The sequence below is a fragment of the Paroedura picta genome, chromosome 8, assembly GCF_049243985.1.
Source record: "Paroedura picta isolate Pp20150507F chromosome 8, Ppicta_v3.0, whole genome shotgun sequence".
NCBI lineage: Eukaryota > Metazoa > Chordata > Lepidosauria > Squamata > Gekkonidae > Paroedura > Paroedura picta.
In genome coordinates, this window is record NC_135376.1 from 15,886,954 (window position 1) to 15,905,630 (window position 18,677).

The window sequence follows — 18,677 nt, forward strand, 5'->3', positions numbered from 1 at the left end:
AAGAATATGCCACTCACTTGGAGACATGCTATCAGAACTCTCTGTCCTTTTATTGCTAACTCGTGGGCTGGCCAGAGACTAATAAAATCCTGGGAAGGGTACAGGTTGGATTTAGTCATAGGGCTGGTACAGATAATCATCTCCTGACATTACAGTTCTTAATAAATATACAACCGAGAGTTGGGGGATCCTTGCTGCTGCCATCCTGGATTTGAAGGTGGCTTTTGATACTGGATTCTATGCCCAAATTTGGCACAAACTAAAACTAACATCTATTGACAAGGGATTGTTGGTGTTGATTGAATTTCTGTATTCTTCCTGGTAACCATCAGCACAGTGGACGATTGCGTCTCTGTGGGCCCAGCTTCCCACCATGATCAAGGTGACAGCAGGACAGGGCCAACCCGCCCAACCTGTCTGGGACCTAGGAGCCACCTGCAGACCTGTGGGTGGCTGCATCTCCCCCAGTTCACCATCCTTCTGCAGATAGACAACATGAATCAAGACTCAAGACACCTTTATTGGCATAATAAACATCCAAACCAGAGAAAACATAGCTAAATCCCCCCCACCCACCCAATTATACTGTACAAACCTAAGCCTGTCCCTTCTGCATTGATAAACAGCAACTGCTTTCTCTCAGCATATTCCCAAGTACTTCAGCAACTTTAGCAAGTTTGGTAAGATTACAGGCCAATTCTCCCACTGAGTCCAGAGCCTGGGAGTCTGTCTTCAGTGAAGCCTGGTTGGGCCATGACAGAGCCATTTGCACAACAGATGGCTGCCTCTCATAGAATCATAGAATCATAGAGTTGGAAGGGGCTATACAGGCTATCTAGTCCAACCCCCTGCTCAACGCAGGATCAGCCCTAAGCATCTTAAAGCATCCAAGAAAAGTGTGTATCCAACCTTTGCTTGAAGACTGCCAGTGAGGGGGAGCTCACCACCTCCTTAGGAAGCCTATTCCACTGCTGAACTACTCTGACTGTGAATTTTTTTTCCTGATATCTAGCCTATATCGTTGTACTTGAAGTTTAAACTCATTACTGCACGTCCTTTCCTCTGCAGCCAACGGGAACAGCATCCTGCCCTCTTCCAAGCCCAACCTCTCACTACAGTCAAGGTGATTGTTGGGCAATGTCAGCCCTGTCTCTTAAGGCAGGCTGGGTTCAGGGAAGCAGGCTGTCAAACACAGATAGCTGCATGGCCTTCCAAAGAGAAGTAGATAGCACTGGTCAGTAAAGTCAGCGGGCAGTACAAAAAGCAAACAAACAAAAAGCAGCTCAGTTTATATGGAGGGGATAATGTGGCAAAGGATTAAGTCACCCCCCACCCCCAATAAAAAAGCTCATGGAAAAAAAATACCCCAAAGAGCAATCTCTCATCTTACTACAACCCAAAGTGTGTGTGTGAAATAAAAGGAAAAGGAAGATAAACTACCAAGGAAAAAAGATGGCTGGAAAGTCCCATTAAACAAAAGTGCTGGCTGTGTGAAAGAAGAATTCAATCCCAATGTTTCCACCCTTTGCAGAAAACAATCAAACAAAATGAAAGGGTTGTGAGTGTCCTACATAGTACAGGGGGTTGGACTAGATGACCCATGAGGTCCCTTCCAACTCAATTATTCTATGAATCTATGAAAACCTCAGTTAGAACACAGAGGAACCCAGGGCAAAGCAAAGTCTCTGACTAAGCTCGCTAAGCAATCCCCCACCTCCACACAGGAGCAAAGCTCTTTTGTGAATACACCCTCTTTGTCTCAAACCAGAATACCAACAAAGAGAATGCTTACTCTTCCAACAAGGATAGGCATCTAAGTCCCATTGCAACTAATGGGAACCCTGTAATTGTCAGGCAGTACTGCCTGCCAAGCTTTGGAGGGTCCCTATTTCTTTTCCAAGGTTGCAAACACCCCCTCTCTCACACACACACTCTGTTGTCCAGCGTTTTTGTACCAGAGGGGTTTTTTGGTGGATTTTAATTATCCAAACTGTGCTGAGCACAGCCAAAAGCTCATAGATTTCTTCAGAGACCATGTGCATGCCAAACACTGGCTCCCGAGAACAGATCCAGCCAGAATTCAGCATGAGTTTTGACTCATCACACGATTTATGCCCATTCTCATGTCTTTATGTTGGTAGGCCTTGATGCCCTACCATCTAGAGCAGGCTTTCTAAACCAGAGTTATGTGAAACCTGGGGGTTTCTCAATGGCCCTGGAAGAATTTCCCAAACGGCTGAGAGTTATTTTTTTAATATATTTTAAAAAATTTGTTAAACATTGATTGGTGATAGATTCTGGTGGCCAGGCTGGATTCTGGCAATTTTTGGTGGAGGGGTCACTTGGGGATGAAATTGGGGTCAGTGTAAGTGGGCAGGTAGTTGTGAGTGTCCTGCATAGTGCAGGGGGTTGGACTAAGAAGAAGAAGAGTTGGTTCTTATATGCCGTTTTTCCCTAACCAAAGGAGGCTCAAAGCAGCTTACAGTTGCCTTCCCATTCCTCTCCCCACAATAGACACCCTGTGAGGTGGGTGAGGCTGAGAGAGCCCTGATATCACTTCCCAGTCAGAACAGTTTTATCAGTGCCATGGCGAGCCCAAGGTCACCCAGCTGGTTGCATGTGGGGGAGCGCAGAATCGAACCTGGCATGCCAAGGTCCACACTCCTAACCACTACACCAAACTGGAGGAACCCTGGAGGCTCCTTCCATCTCTATGATTCTATAATTCTATGATTCTTTGATCACATATGCTCATGTTGACCTGACCCTCCCCCTCCCAAAAAGACCAGTGATGGGCCTGGAGGGAGTGAGGGACCCCCCATGGGCATAGCTATGGTACATAGCTATGCTTCCCAACCATATTCTGCAGGATCACACCACTTCTGGGGTTTCTCAAAGCCTGAAGAATGTTTCAGGGGGTTCTCAATGGTAAAAAAAAAAAAGTTGAGAAAGGCTGATCTAGAGTTTTGCAAGTCACCATACTCTGAAAGAGTGCAACTGTGATGCAGGTAGGGTAGACACCTCATATCACGTGACCTTTGAATGCAATCATTTTTTCTAAGCCTGGAAATCTTTTACTTCTTCCTTTGCTTTAAGATATGGTTCAGGAGTGACCCAACAGCGGCTCTCCAGATGTCCATGGACTACAACTCCCATCAGTCCCTGCCAGCATGCAGAGCCACAGTTGGGCCACCTGGATTAGATCGCATGGAGATATTATCATCTTTTATTAGAAGATTATAGCAGACCTATCCCTCTTTCAGCTGTGAAATTTTATGTATCTGTGATAGATTTTCGCAGCCTAGATTTTTTCTAGGGGGTCTAGCTTTTTCTATATTTTAGTAATCTGCTTCAAACTAATAAGAAGTATGAGGTAGTGAGAGAGCTTTCTCACAACAGCCACCCCCTTTTTCATCATATCTGGTGCTCCCAGCTTTGATTTATCACTGTTAAAAATAGGCGAAATGATTTTTGTTAATGTTTTTCATTGAGATGTCCTCTTCTGGTGGCAGCGTGGCTTTTATTATGACAGTGTAACTCACAGGCTGTTCATAACTGCTAAGCTGTTCAGATCAATTCAAGCTTCTGCATTTTCACACATTCGCATCCCTCCACACCCATAAAAAAAAACACCCCTTGGTTTTTGAAACTTTAATTACTAACAGGGACATGTCTCATGGCTTGCTGTAAGACTGTGTCCATGCATACGGGAAGAGTCATCCAGTGCTTGAAAAGTAGATCATTTTGATGGCCCAACCTTGATCCCAGTGGATAGCTCAAATCTTCTCTGCTGAGTGGTTTCCTGACCATGCCGGTGAATAAGCAGCTGCAAGCTGAAACACAGAATTAAACAAACAAAAGAATCACCTAATAAGGCACAAAAAAGCTATGGCTGTCTAGTACATGTGCCTGTAGTAGAACCACAAAGTGGCTTGGTACAGCATTGGAGTTGGTGATCAGACACCAACATTGAGACTTTCCCGTGAAGGCACTCATGGGACAAGTTTGATCAAGGTAAGTTTGGCTTCCAATGGTAGTTGCACTGAAGTTCTCATCATCCTCCCTCTTCTCCATCGTGGACTCATGATGTAGCCGACACAACAGAAGAAGAAGAAGAAGAAGAAGGGGGAGGGGGAGGGGGAGAGGGATGGGGAGTTGGTTCTTATATGCAGCCTTTCTCTACTAGAAGGAGTCTCAAAGCAGCTTACAGTCACCTTCCCATTCCTCTCCCCTCAACAGACACCCTGTGAGGTGGGTGAGGCTGAGAGAGCCTCACTGATAGGTCAGAACAGCTTCATCAGTGCTGTAGCAAGCCCAAGGTCACCCAACTTTTTGCATGTAGGGGAAGCAGGTAATCAAATGCAGCATGCTAGATTAGAAGTCCACACTCCTAACCACTACACCAAGCTGGCTCTCAGGCAAACCTTTTTTTACCATTCTGGTTTGCTTTACTGGGAGTTATTCTAACCACACTCTTGGTACTTCCACGAGGTTTCTTAGACATGATTGCACATGAGCTGCTACCATGGTCTGCATCCCAGCTCCGTTTTAAATAATCAACCTGCTTGGGTGCATGGATTCTGTTTTGAATGGTTTTGATTCTGGGGACAAGGCTAAGTCCTTCTGGTCTCATTTGCCTCTTCTGTCTCATTGAGCCAGTGGGGTGTATTGGCCAAAGCAGCAACCTTGAATTTGGGAAATCCAGGTCCAAATCTCCACTTGTGCCAGGGATGAAGAAGAACTGTTTTTTTTATTCCCCTGCTTTTCACTGCTCGAAGGAGTCTCAGAGCAGCTTACACTCACCTTCCCTTTCCTCTCCCCACAACAGACTCCCTGTGAGTTAGGCGAGACTGAGAGAGCTCTTACAGGACTGATCAGTGAGAACAGCACAATCGGGGTTGTGAGTCGCAGCTGGCTGCATGGGGAGGAGTAGGGAATCAAACTCAGGTCACCAGATTAGAAGCTGCCACTCTTAACAATGGCACCAAGGTGACCTTGGGGGATCCATAGTTCTCTCAGAGCTCTCTCAGCCTTGCCTATCTCACAGGGTGTCTGTTGTGGGGAGAGTAAGGGAAAATTGAAAGCCATTTTGAGACTCCTGAGGGTAGAGAAAAGCAGGGTACAAAGAACCAGAAGAATTGAGATGCCATTATAGGCTTGAGGGGCTTGGTTGATAATGTTGATTGAAAATCAAGAAGAAGAAGAGTTGGGTTTTATATCCCGCTTTCCCCTACCTGAAGGAGTCTCAAAGCAGTTTACATTTGCCTTCCATTCCTCTTTGCACAGCAGGCATCCTGTGAGGTAGGTGGGGTTGAGAGAGCTCTGACCGAACTGCTTGGTCAGAATAGCACCCTCAGAGCTGTGATGAGCCCACGGTCACCCGGCTGACTGCATGTGGAGGAACGGGGAATCAAACCTGGCTCACTAGATTACAGGCCACCACTCTTAACCACTACACCAATGCCAATAAAGGCTACTCGGCTTTACTGTACCAAGCTGGCTCCAAATATCTAAGGCCAGCTACACATATTATCTCCACCAGTCTGGGTGCACTAAAACTGTAGAAAGAGACTTACATGGCAAAATGAATTTATTCTGCCATTCATAGTCTTTCTCGTGCTCTCTCCAAACATAACGGTCCCCGTTATCACATATCCATCAGGAATAACTACCTATCCTCTGCAAAGCTACCTGACTTCAGCAAGCACCTACAACTCCAGGGGAGCTTAGGGGGGGAAATGCCTCTATTGACTAACTGCCTATTACCCAGCTGCTTTTGTGTTCTTCAAATAAGGATGTTCACTCTTAACACTTATTTTCTGCAGGTGAAGGCTCTGCTCCACTCCAGACACTTTTCTCCATCACCTCTGAAAGAAAAGAATTTACATTTAATCTTGCCAATGCCCTTTACCTTCAAGAAGGATTCATGGTGAAAGAACAGTATCTCCATAGCAACAAGGAATTCTTTCAGACGGCTGTAAAGCTGGTGAATTTCCAAGATGCTAAAGCTTCCGCTGAGGCCATAAGTACTTGGGTAGAAAACAAAACAGATGGTAAAAACTCTCTCTGCAGTGTTCTCTCATTGTTTGCTTCGCTGCGCTGGCTGGTTAAGTTTTGTTGCTTTCTTCAAAGCCCAGCGGTGGGAGCTGGGAGCGCATTTGTATGAAAAATGTTGGGTTGGCATGCAGTCACCGGGTATTGTTTCTGTTTGGGGGTGATATCTCTGTAAAGATGTCTGGCATCAGGGGTAGGCACTGTTGAGCAGTTGTACCTGGCCTTGGGAGGGCCTGCCACTGGTACAGGTGCATATGTCACAACCTGCATACTATCTTTTTGGGTTCTGGAATCATTAGGGTTGTTTGCTCTGGGGTGGGAAGTACCTGGATACTTTGGGAGCGGAGCTGGGAATGGATGGGATTTGGGTCCAGGAGGGAAATCAGTGGAGTTTAATGCTATGGAGTCCACTCTCCGAAGCAGCCATTTTCTCGAGGGGAGAACATCTCTTGAGTCTGGGGATAAGCTATAATTCTAAGGGATCCCCAGGTTTTACCTGGAGGTTGGCATCCTTAGGAAGGATTGAGTCTCCTAAGTTGCCATGAAAACAAGACTGAGTTGGCAGCATTGTTTGTCACAATTGATGGCTCCTGCATGTTTAACAGGGGCCTGGGTAGCAGGGGAGGGTAGCACTTCCAGGAAGGGGCAGTATACAAATCTAATCATTAGGAAGAGCAGGGGTAGTCAACCTGTGGCCCTCCCGATGTCCATGGACTACAATTCCCATGAGCCCCTGCCAGCATTTGCTGGTGGGGGCTCATGGGAATTGTAGTCCATGGACATCGGGAGGACCACAGGTTGACTACCCCTGAGGAAGAGGTTTTCCAAGATCAGTTCATGGATTCTGGATGCTGCTGTGTTACCTCTTTTCCCTATTATTGACCTAGACCCATTCCGCACACATAGGATAATGCACTTTCAATGTGTTTGGCAGCTGGATTTTCCTGTGCAGAACAGGATAATCTACTTCTAAAGTGCATTGAAAGTGCATTATCTATTGTGTGCAGAATAGGCCCTACTTGTCAATTCATGGGAATCCCAGTGGTACCCTGCTTAAACTGTTGCATTTCTCTGTGTTTTCCCAGTGTTATTTCTCAAGTACTGATTCCCTGCAATTTTTTCACAACTACAGTCATTTCCCTGTATGAACTAATTGTGTCCTCCTGGGCTGGAGGAGGACTAAATGACACCTCTTCTTCAGCTAATCTCTTGCAGCCATTAGATTAAATGTCAAAGTTTCGTCCAGTAGGAATCCAGAGCAGCCTGTTGGTCAATTTCACAAGAAATTGACCAATGGGCAGTTTGGACTCCTCTTATGGATGACTGCCATTGGGCCAGACTAAGTCCTTCTCTTTCCCACAAGGAATAGATGAAGGGTGTGGGAGCATAATATGAAGCTGCCTTATATTGAGATGGATCTTCTGTCTGTCTAGCTCAGCCTTTCTCAACTTTTTCACCATTGTTTCAACAAACATCCTTCAGGCTTTGAGAAACCCCACAAGTGGCACGATCATGCAGAATATGGTTGGGAAGCAGAGCTGTAAACATGCCTTCTCCCATTCCCCCCACCCAGGCCATCATTGGCCATTGGGGGGGGGGTCAACATGGCTATATATTGTCCTATCACCTGAAAAATGTGTAACAAATTTTTAAAATATATACAAATTAATTCCCACCCATTTAGAATCATAGAGTTGGAAGGGGCCATACAGGCCATCTGGTCCAACCCCCTGCTCAACGCAGGATCAGCCCAAAGCATCCTAAAGCATCCAATAAAAGTGTGTATCCAACCTTTGCTTGAAGACTGCCAGTGAGGGGGAGCTCACCACCTCCTTAGGCAGCCTATTCTACTGCTGAACTAAAAAAGCCTTCCAGGGGAAAGCCTTCCAGGGCCATCAAGAAACCCTCAAGAGAGCCTGATCTATTCTAGCTCCGTTTTGTCTCCTTTGGCTGGCTGTGGCTTTCCAGCATTTCAGGCAGCAAAAACTCTCCCCCAGTGCCTGCTCCCCAAGATCTATTAACCATGTGCACCACATGGATTTGCAGCACAACAAAATCAGAGTCCAGTGGCACCTTTAAGACCAACAAAGACTCTGATTTTGTTGTGCTGCTTCAGACAGAAGGCTACCCACTTAATTCTACAGGGATTTACAGTCACACTACAGCTGCTAAGCAGCTTGTAAGAACACACAGGTGAGCATGATTCTGATCAGAACAGCCACTGATGAGGGGCTCCTGCCCTGTCTGGGGTGGGGGTGGTGGTGGTGGTGGTGGTGGTTACAAGGTTTGGAATGATTCACTAACCAAAAATGGCTCAGGGAAGGAGGCAGAAGCCCCTCCTCCCCTAAGCCACTGCCCTGGGCTCATTCCGCACACAGAGGACAATGCACTTTCAGTGTGCTTTGGCAGCTGGATTTTCCTGTGCGGAACAGGAAAATCTGCTTTGAAAGTGCATTGAAAGTGCATTATCCTGTGTGTGAATAGGTCCTGATCTGAATCAGATTCATCTTTTGTTTTTATATATGAGCTTCCATAATGACTTGCAGCTGCAGTAGCACAAGAGTAGGTTTTTATGTGCTGTTTTTTTCTACTGTAAACTTACAATCAGCTTACGATCTCCTTCCCTCCTCTCCTCACATGAGGTAGCTTGTGGGGTAGATAGGGCTAAGAGAGTTCTGAGAAAACTGTGACTGGCCCAAGGTCACGCAATGGGCCTCATGTGTCTCCATGCAGCTTACAGTTGTCTTCTCTTCCCCTCCCCATAAGAGGTTAGTGAGGTTGAGAGAGCTTGGAGAGAATTGTGATTTGCCCAAGAGGCTTCATGTAGAACAAAAGGAGAATCAATTCCATTCTCCAGATTAAAATCAGCCCCTATGCCACACTGGATACAAGAAGTCCCTGTCTAGCTCATCTGTAAATGTTACAAAATCACCAAAATCATCAAAGTGGCATATAAAAACCAACTTCTTCTTCTTCTTCTTCTTCTTCTTCTTCTTCTTCTTCTTCTTCTTCTTCTTCTTCTGGCAGGGCTAGTGCTAGTACAACATTCATTCTCTTCCTCCAGGTGCTTTTTTATTATTGTGAAATGTACGTTGCACATATTGATTTTCTCCCTCTCACAAACTTGTTAAAGATGCAGAGACTGTATATACAAAATCACGACATTTCTTGATATTCAGCCCTGCCCCTCAAAATGTAAACTAGTAGAGCTATCTTCTTTTGTAGCTGAAAATCATTGTTGCATATCTATTCTTTACAAACAGATAGGAGGTGAATGTTTAATCTGTCAGATACAATTGCTGCATTTTTTAATATTCAGTGGAAATCATTACAAATGTGATACATTTGCAAAAAAAAGAAAAGAATTCATCTTTGTTTGGTGACATTTTCAATAAAATATATATGCATGTCAGTTAATGTTGCAGCATTATCCACCAATGTAATGTTCTAGAGCAGGGGTAGTCAAACTGCGGCCCTCCAGATGTCCATGGACTACAATTCCCAGGAGCCTCCTGCCAGCATTGTAGTCCATGGACATCTGGAGGGCCGCAGTTTGACTACCCCTGTTCTAGAGTCACGAAGGGAGAGGCTGTGGCTTGATGGCTGGATAACTGCTCTGCATGCAAGAAGGTTCCGCTCCCAGTATCTCTAGTTAACAGGATCAGGTAGTAGGATTGTTAAAAACCTCCATATCACCTGGAGAACTGGTATAGTGGTTAGGAGTGCGGACTTCTAATCTGGACTTCTAATCTGGCATGCCAGGTTCGATTCTGTGCTCCCCCACATGCAGCCAGCTGGGTGACCATGGGCTCAACACAGCACGGATAAAACTCTTCTGACCGAGCAGTGATATCAGGGCTCTCTTAGCCTCACCTCCCTCACAGGGTGTCTGTTGTGGGGAGAGGAAAGGCAAGGCGACTGTAAGCCACTTTGAGCCTCCTTTGGGTCGAGAAAAGTAGCATATAAAAACCAACTCTACTTCTTCTTCTTTCAATAAGAATACTGTAGATAATACGACCTTGATAGACAAATGAGCTGACTTAATATAAGGCATCTTCATGTATTAAACGAAAACCTGTACATCCTCTTCCTGTCTCTCCATGCATGACATGACATCATCAATTTGTGAGTCTCCCCACTCCTGCAATCAGCCGTCCATCATGTAAACTGGAGGATGGGAAACCTCGGACAAACATACCTGAAGGCGTGAAGCTGCCTTATACTATCTACTTACCTATTTATGGCCCCACCCATCTTCCATTTGTCCATCTTTCTACTCCTCTATTCACTCCCAGACCAGCATGACTATTTTGGGAGAATTCTAATAACTCTAGAAGATGCTCTCTAGGAATTGATGCTGTTTTTAACCTGTTGTTATTCACTGAAATTAATTTAAAACTTAATTCTAATTATTTTATTTTATACAAATCTTGTCCACCACCCTGAGCCAGCTTGCTGGGAGGCCAGTCTAAACATCTGTTAAATAAATTAAATAAAAATTGAACCAGCCTGTTGGTCAGTCAAGCCCTGATTGGTTCTTCGTTGGACAACAACCAAGGAAGTCCATGGTTGCTATGCAGAGGCAGCCAATGACAAACCACCTCTGAACATCTCTTGTCCTGAAAAACTCATGGGATTGCCATAACTTGGCTGCAACTTGAGGGCACTTCACAAAATCTGAGGTACACTGACCTATCTTGGAGGACGATCTGAATGGGAAGAAAATGTTTGATAACAGACTCTTAACCAATTAGTGGTCAGAGCAAATGATGAGATTTATTTTGATCTGATGATGTTTTGTCTGGGTCTGGATGGTGTGAGGGAACTTTAATATCAGGTCTCTTGGTCCACCAGTTCTTCTTGCAAGAAAGATAGCAAGACCTGGGGCTGTTGCCCCAGCCACAGATGGGGAGGTTATTTGACTCAAGTCTCCCAACTCCAAGTCCTGCCATCAGCACTGCACTCATGATGGTTCTTTTAGCATCCTGTGAGCAGATTATTTTCTTTTTTGGTCTGATTTGTAACTTTTTATTAGCAAACATATATCTTAACCAGTTAAGGAGGCAGCTGAATGTGCTAATGTTTCTTCCTCCATATAGGACAGATAATGAATTTCATTTCAAGTGAAGACCTTGGTCCCCTCACTCGACTTCTTCTGGTGAATGCCCTATACTTCAAGGGAACCTGGAAACAAGAGTTCGATGCAGAGAGCACCAGTTTAATGGATTTTACAAAGAGTGATGGCTCAGTAATCAATGTACCCATGATGCATCTTCAGCTCAGAACAAGGCTTGGTAACTCATATATATATTTCTCTCCTTGCAGCTTGGATCGTTCCCCTTCCCTTCCTTTGGTGTTTTCCTCTGATGCTAGAAGTCTTCCTCTGATGCAAGGGGCTCTTCCACCAGTGGAGGCTCTTGCATTAGTATTAGTATTAGTGTACTCTTCTGATGTGAGGAGTCTGTCCCTGAGTCAAGAGGATCTTCCAGCTGTGGAGGAGGCCTGAAGTCATTTTCATGGTGAAAGCCAAGTCATTTCAGTCAACACACAGCACTCCAGCTGCTACCTCTCTGACTATACCTTCCAAGGCAGATATTGAGGAATAAAACTAGCTCAGAGTGGGATGAAGTGCTCAACTCAAAATCCAGCCCCACTGTCCTTCAGATTGCCTCTTTGATGGATTTACTTCAGGAATTCATTTGTCTTTAAGCTGAATCCATTTTTGGCGTGTACTTTTCCTGGGTGTTTGGCTATGTGCCGGAACTGGATACTGTCACATCCCGTTGATGGAGATGTCTTGTGACAAGTGACCCCTTTCTTCCAGTGAGCTTTTAGAACTTCCATTTTAAGTTCTATTTTCCATTTAGTTCAATTCACTAGTAACACAACTCTTCCTAGAATGAGCCTCACCACCAGAACACGTTGTGTGACGCTTTAGGTTTAAAATGTACTTTATTTTGGAATTTTTCATAGAAACACAGATCATTGTGAAATCTAAAGGGCGAAATACATCAATGACGCCTTTGCCAAAATAGTAAAGCAATATCAGTGACATTCCAATTAAATAGCCTGTTTCCATACTTGTCAAATAATTTCCAAGTTTCAAAATCTCAACTTGTCATCTCTCTCTTTCCCCTGAATCTAACCAGAAGAATGAAATGATAAGGCACAAAGTATTCTGAATTTTAAAGAGAACAAGCTCTATCAGGAGGCCATTTGTGGATTTCTGTTTACGAAACCACTCAGTTCTAGCTTGTGAGACAAGCTGTTCCTCTGTGGGGAGATTGCCAAGGAGGGGGGACCTGCTCTTTGCTGGCCCCTCAAAGTCCACTGGGCCTCTTTCTTGCTTAGATTCCACAAATTATTTAAGGCAGTGTAACTTCAAAGGTCCTTTAAAAAATTAATGTGACTTTGTTGCTGAGCTAGTGTTCTTGTATCGATGGACTAACAGTGCAATCGCAAACAGAGTTACACCTTTCTAAATCCATCACCCTGATCTGGATAGCCCAAGCTAGCCTGATCTTGTCATATCTGAAAAGCTAAGAAGAGTACACCCTTGCTAGTATTTGGATGGGTAACATCTAAGCCTGTGGTCCCCAAACTTTTTATCACTGGGGACCAGTCAGCGCTTGACAATTTTACTGAGGCCCGGGGGTGGGGGTAGTCTTTTGCTGAGGGATGTCGCCGCCGCATGAGCCTCTGCTCCACTTGCTTTCCCACTGGCACCCCTGACTTCCCGCCGTCCTCTGGGGGGTGCTGCCAGCAGCAGCTGCACAGTGCCACGCCGAGGGGGAGCCCCAGCCATGGCGGCCACTGGAGAGCACCAAAGGTGAGCTGGTGGCAAAGTGGCAGGGCAGCCCCCAAGGCAGGAGCCAGGGAGGAGGATGAGGAGGAGCCGCGGCCCGGTACCGACTGATCAACAGACCAGTACCGGTCCCCGGACCGGGGGTTCGGGACCACTGCTCTATAGCCTTTGGCCACATGATGATACTAAGGGATACTAAGAGCATGACACAGGGGAAGGCAACTGCAAACCAGTCTGGATGTCTCTTACCTTGAAAACCCTACGTGATCAGCATAAGTCAGCCTTGATAACACTGTCCATTATAATTATTATTATTATTATTATGATTATTAACATTATCACCATCATCATTGTAGTTGTTGTTAAATTCCTATATTGCCCCCTCCCCCCATGCAGGTTCAGGGAAGTAAAATCCAACAATAAAGGACAGTAATACAACACAACTTAAAAAAACAGTCTGCCTCCCCTCCCCCTCCCTAAATCCTCTCTTCTGGCCACCTGAACTGGAGAAGGTATAAAAATAAGAGGGGAGCCGAGAGGCAGGAGTAGGAGGGAGACCTGTATAATTTTACCAGCTCTGCCTAGGATTGCACCAAGAATAACTTTTAGGCTGTTATCTTAAATCAAGTGGCTAGCTATAGAGAAGACACTGTATGTATGTGTGCATATAAATATAAATAAGTCTCAGCCAAGTTTGCCTGCTAAGACTTCTTATACTCTGTCCTTTCTTTCAGGCCAATTTTCTGACCATAATGTGAGCTACCAGGTTTTGGAGCTGCCCTATAAAGGCGAGGAATTCAGTTTAGTTCTAGTCCTTCCTGCAGAAGACGTGCCTATCGAAGACGTTGAAAACCTCATTACAGTGGAGCTGATAAAAGACTGGTTTGCCAAGATGGAAGAGGAGGATGTAGAAATCAGCCTTCCTAGGTATGTAATGAACTCATCGGGGCTCTGTGCTTTCTCATTATCCCTTTTGATCTTAAATCCCACTAGTGGGAGAGCTGGGGAATTAAGACACCGAAAAGGGCAAATAGATTTACTGACCTTGGAGCTTTGCACTTATTTAAACTAATGGCCATTTATGCTTAGTAATTTCTCCAGTGAGTGTCTGGTGAGGCAAATACCTATATTAGAGCTGTCAGGTACCAATTTCTGTGCTGGGGGACACTAGGAAACAGTAGACCGGGATGTTAGAATAGCCTCACTGGTTCTAGAAAATGAGAACTATATTCCTGCTGCCCGATTACCAGTGGACGTTTCTCTTTTCTGCCTTGTTTTGGCTTGATTCAGACATGACAATAAACTAAGTTTACCAGATTGTCCCACTTTTGGAGGGACATCTGGGGGCACCTGGCAAATTGTACTTATGTTGACATTAAAAATATATATATTACAATACTATTTTTATGTTCTCTGCGTTCTATGAAACTTTTTGTTGCTCCATGTAGACCAAATTTTTAATCAAGAACCCTCCCGGTCAATGGTGTCCCGCTTTACCAATGTTGAAATCTGGTCACCTTACAATAAACCGTGGTTTGACCGAACCCTGATTACTTGAGATACCTGGTACTTGCTGGTTGGCATCACACCTGAATACTAAACTACCATTTGTTGCTGGTTTGTTAATCACAGTGGGAAGGGGAAAGAAGGGTAAAGTCAGTTTCTTTTCTGACTACTACTGTTGTCCCCTTCTTCTCCCAGCCCTGCTAATATATTTTGGGGGTTGCTAGGCCACTCAGATGATGGCAATTGAGAACCTGCAAGATAGAATCATTGTCTCTCTTTTTCCCTTCTCCCCCGGTAATGTCAGGGTTTTAAAAATCCCCCATCCCCCTTTTTTTTGTTTGTTTTTACTTTTCAGATGTCTCTGTAAACCTGTTTTCCCCAGATTTGTAACACAAAAAACCCTGTTCCTGTGGATTAAAAAAAAATCTGCACTCTGTGACATTTTCAGAATCTGATGTACTAGGAATGGGGATCCATGTTTGTCCTGGGCCGTAGGAAATTGTGTGTGTTCTTATGAATAAGAGAAAGGCTCAGAAGTGGAAGCTTTGACTGAGAAGGAATCTTTCCCTCAGGGGGAATTGTTGACTGAGGGTCTAGTTCTCATTGTTAGAGAGCATGGAAGCAGAATAAATATATTTATTTACTTTCACATTTACACCCCACCCTTCCCTAGAGGCTCAGGGCGGTTTGCAAAAGAATATACAATTGTTAAATAGGTTTTAAAACTCTAAAATCCATAATTAAAATTAAACTCAGTCCCATTTTTTTCACCTTCGGGCCTCCCCTTTATAAGAGCTTTGATGGAGGGGGGCATATAAGTTCTTCAGGAAATTGTTTGGGGTGGACTTTCAACCAGGGAAATCCGGCTTCAGCTTTTGCAAGATTCACTTGTCTTGAAAATGGGGGAAACGGGTCTTAGAAAAATTCGGTAGCCCTGTTGATCTGAAGTAGCACAACAAAATAAAATCAGAGTCCAGTGGCATCTTTAAGACCAATAATGATTTACCAACAAAGGTCTTAAAGGTGACATTGGACTCTGATTCTGTTTTGTAGGACATGGAGAAGTACTATTGATGATCAGACCCAATGACAAAGGGTAGGGCGAGTCTCATAGACGTAGGCACACTAACCTCCCTGAGGTTGCAAACCTCAAGGTGGAGGCTAGAGTTCTATGCTCTAGAGCAGGGGTAGTCACTGCAGCCCTCCAGATGTCCGTGGACTACAATTCCCATGAGCCTCTGCCAGCAAACGCTGGCAGAGGCTCATGGGAATTGTAGTCCACGGACATCTGGAGGGCCGCCGTTTGACTACCCCTGCTCTAGAGCAATAATGACAACTGATCAACACACAATGGAGAAAAAGACAGCTTTGTGGATGGACTGTGGCATCACATCCCTGCTGAATTCCTTCCTTTCCTCAGTCTCTTCCCCCACAAACATGAACTTGCCAGTCTTACTCCCCCGCAGCAAACAAAATATAAGCAGAGAAACACCATTGAGCGACAGCAATTAATACTCTCTGCACAAACAGTCAAGGCAATTTATTGCAATACGATGCGCCCAATGAAATTGACAAACAGTGGCTGTCCTTTCTGTCATATAATGTTTACAAAGGGGGGGGGAATCCAAATTGATCCAATAATACTAAATCAGCTTAATACCATTAGAGCTGCCAACGCTGAGCTTCATTAAAAATGCCATAAAAATCTCCATGGATATACATATATATTTTCCCACAAGGATGTTAATGTGCTGGCTCTCAACTTGGAAAAACCAAACCAAACCATGGCTCACCTAAGATACGAGCTGTCTGACCCCTTTGTATGGACAACCAAGCTGTGAGTTTGGAGTCGGGTGACTTTGAGTGGGTGCGTTCTGGGGGTTTAGACCTCAGTGGCAAGATTCTACGGGCAGTGGGAGAGACTTTCAGTAAACAATAGTGATGCTCTTCACATTTTGTTGTTAGGAGGGACCCTTCAGAGCTTGGTTTTTTTTTTTTTAAAGAAGTGATGTGAAAGAAAGATACGTGTGAAGAAAGAGCAATTTATATTCTAGCAGAGATGATTGTGATTTGGCTGAAATGTGGAACAAGGATCCAGACTAAATGTTCTGCTCATGCAAGGCACTTGTCAGTGGAACAAAATGTCCCTCCCTCCCTCCCATCCCACTCCAACCCGGCAATCTCCTTGACATGCTACTCCTGGAGGACAAGGAGGAAAATTGGTGGATCCGCATCAGGAAGAGGCAATAGGTAAAAATAATAGAATCATAGAATCATAGAGTTGGAAGGGGCCATACAGGCCATCTAGTCCAACCTCCTGCTCAATGCAGGATCAGCCCAAAGCATCCTAAAGCATCCAAGAAAAGTGTGTATCCAACCTTTGCTTGAAGACTGCCAGTGAGGGGGAGCTCACCACCTCCTTAGGCAGCCTATTCCACTGCTGAACTACTCTGACTGTGAATTTTTTTTCCTGATATCTAGCCTATATTGTTGTACTTGAAGTTTAAACCCATTAGTGTGTGTCCTCTCCTCTGAAGCCAACAGAAACAGCATCCTGCCCTTCTGTTAGACCAGTGGTTCTCAACCTGGGGGCCGGGACCCCTTTGGGGGTCGAATGACCCTTTCACAGGGGTTGCAGCAGGGCAAGCAGCTTGGCCGGGGGGGGGGGTGCTGCCACTGTTGCCGCTCCTCTTGCAGGCGCCTGTGCTTGGCCACCAACCGCTCCAGCAGCGCCTCCAGCACAGTGCAGTATCCTGTCAGGCACTCCAGGTGGCAGCAGCACAGGGCAGCGGGACAAGAGGCAGAACTGAACTGAGAAACCCTGTGGGGGGAAAACCCAATTTATATGTAACCATGAACAGTGGATCTTCACACCATTGGTCAGTTTCGGTTTAATTTCTGTGAAAGAACACTTGCGTAATTTTATGGCTGGGGGCCACCCCAACATGAGGAACTGGATTAAAGGGTTGTGGCATTAGGAGGGTTGAGAACCACTGTGTTAGAAGTAAATTTAGATCCAACTAATTTGCACTTTCGGCAAGATAAGTTGTGGGGTAGCTGCCCTGTACAAACATATCTTTATCTTTACCTGTGCACTAATTTTATCTTAGTAATTAAAAAAAAATCCTCCAAAATGCCATCGTCATCATGAAGTACAATCAAGTCACAGCCAAGTCATGGTGACCCATCACAGGGTCAGATTCAAGTGGGTAGCTGTGTTGGTCTGAAGCAGCAGAGCAAAGTTTGAGTCCAATGGCACCTCTTAAGACCAACAATGAAAATGATACTAGGAATTAAATTTTGTTGGTCTTAAGGTGACATTTTGTTTTGTTTCCTAATGGGGTTGTCAAAGCAGGAGATGAGCATAGATAATTTGCCATTACGTTTCTCTGCATGGTCATCTTTGGTGGTCTCCCATCCAATTACTAACCATGGCGTATCCACCTTTGCTTCCAAGCTCCAATGAGCTCAGGCTACTCTGGACTTCAAAATACTACGCATCTACATGACTGACTCCCCCAAAGGGAACCAACCCCACGGAATGGTCCCTGCAGTGTCTCAATAATCAGACCAGAAGGAAATCCATAAGAACAGAATCATTACCTGCTGAAATAGGCAAACAATAAAAAGAAGAAAAGAAAATCAACTAAACAACATCCCAGATCCAATCCAAAATATAGACAGAAAAAAATGAAACTGGCCTTTAACAATTACTATTGTTTTTGGTAGATCATGGATCAGCAGCTAATATTGCCTACTTGGAGGTGGAAGTTTGATGCAAGGGGACCCTGTAACCTGCCATGACCTGCTGCCATATCCCATCACTACATATGCCATTCATCCTTACACACACTATTTACATCTGGGTGCAGCAGCTGTAGACCAAATGGGACTGCTCTGGGCTTACCAGATGGCTCATTTATTGAATCCAACAAGCTAAAAAGGGAAAATTAAAAAGAGATTTCATAGTTGGTTCATAGAAGAGTGCACGGCTGTATAGGGTCAAAAAGGGAAACAACCGTGGCTTCTTGGGTTGCTGACCTATAGGTGGTGGCTAGAGATTTCCTGATCTCTGTTACCTGGAGAAGATGGTTACCTAGTAACTCGGAGTCTATGGCATTGAAGCTCTGCCCCTCCGCAAACCCTGCCCGCCTCAAGCGCTACCTCCAAAATCTCCAGGTATTTTCCAACCTGGAGCTGGCAACTCTACTTCCTTAGTCTTGGACATTTATGAATATGTACAAAACAGATACACAATGCCTACCACGGTGGCTGGGGTAATGAACACTGCTGTGAGTGGCATGTCAACATC

The 18,677-nt window shown here is 44.9% G+C and overlaps 1 protein-coding gene across 1 annotated transcript in view; it reads left to right on the top strand.

Annotated features, from left to right (window-relative positions):
* SERPINI2 (serpin family I member 2) overlaps window positions 1-18,677 on the top strand; it is a 54,830-nt gene that overhangs the window by 16,114 nt on the left and 20,039 nt on the right. The window contains exons 3-5 of the mRNA XM_077348500.1: window positions 5,826-6,053; window positions 11,154-11,348; window positions 13,594-13,786. Of these exons, the coding sequence (XP_077204615.1) occupies window positions 5,826-6,053; window positions 11,154-11,348; window positions 13,594-13,786 (616 nt within the window). The remainder of the gene's footprint in view (window positions 1-5,825; window positions 6,054-11,153; window positions 11,349-13,593; window positions 13,787-18,677) is intronic.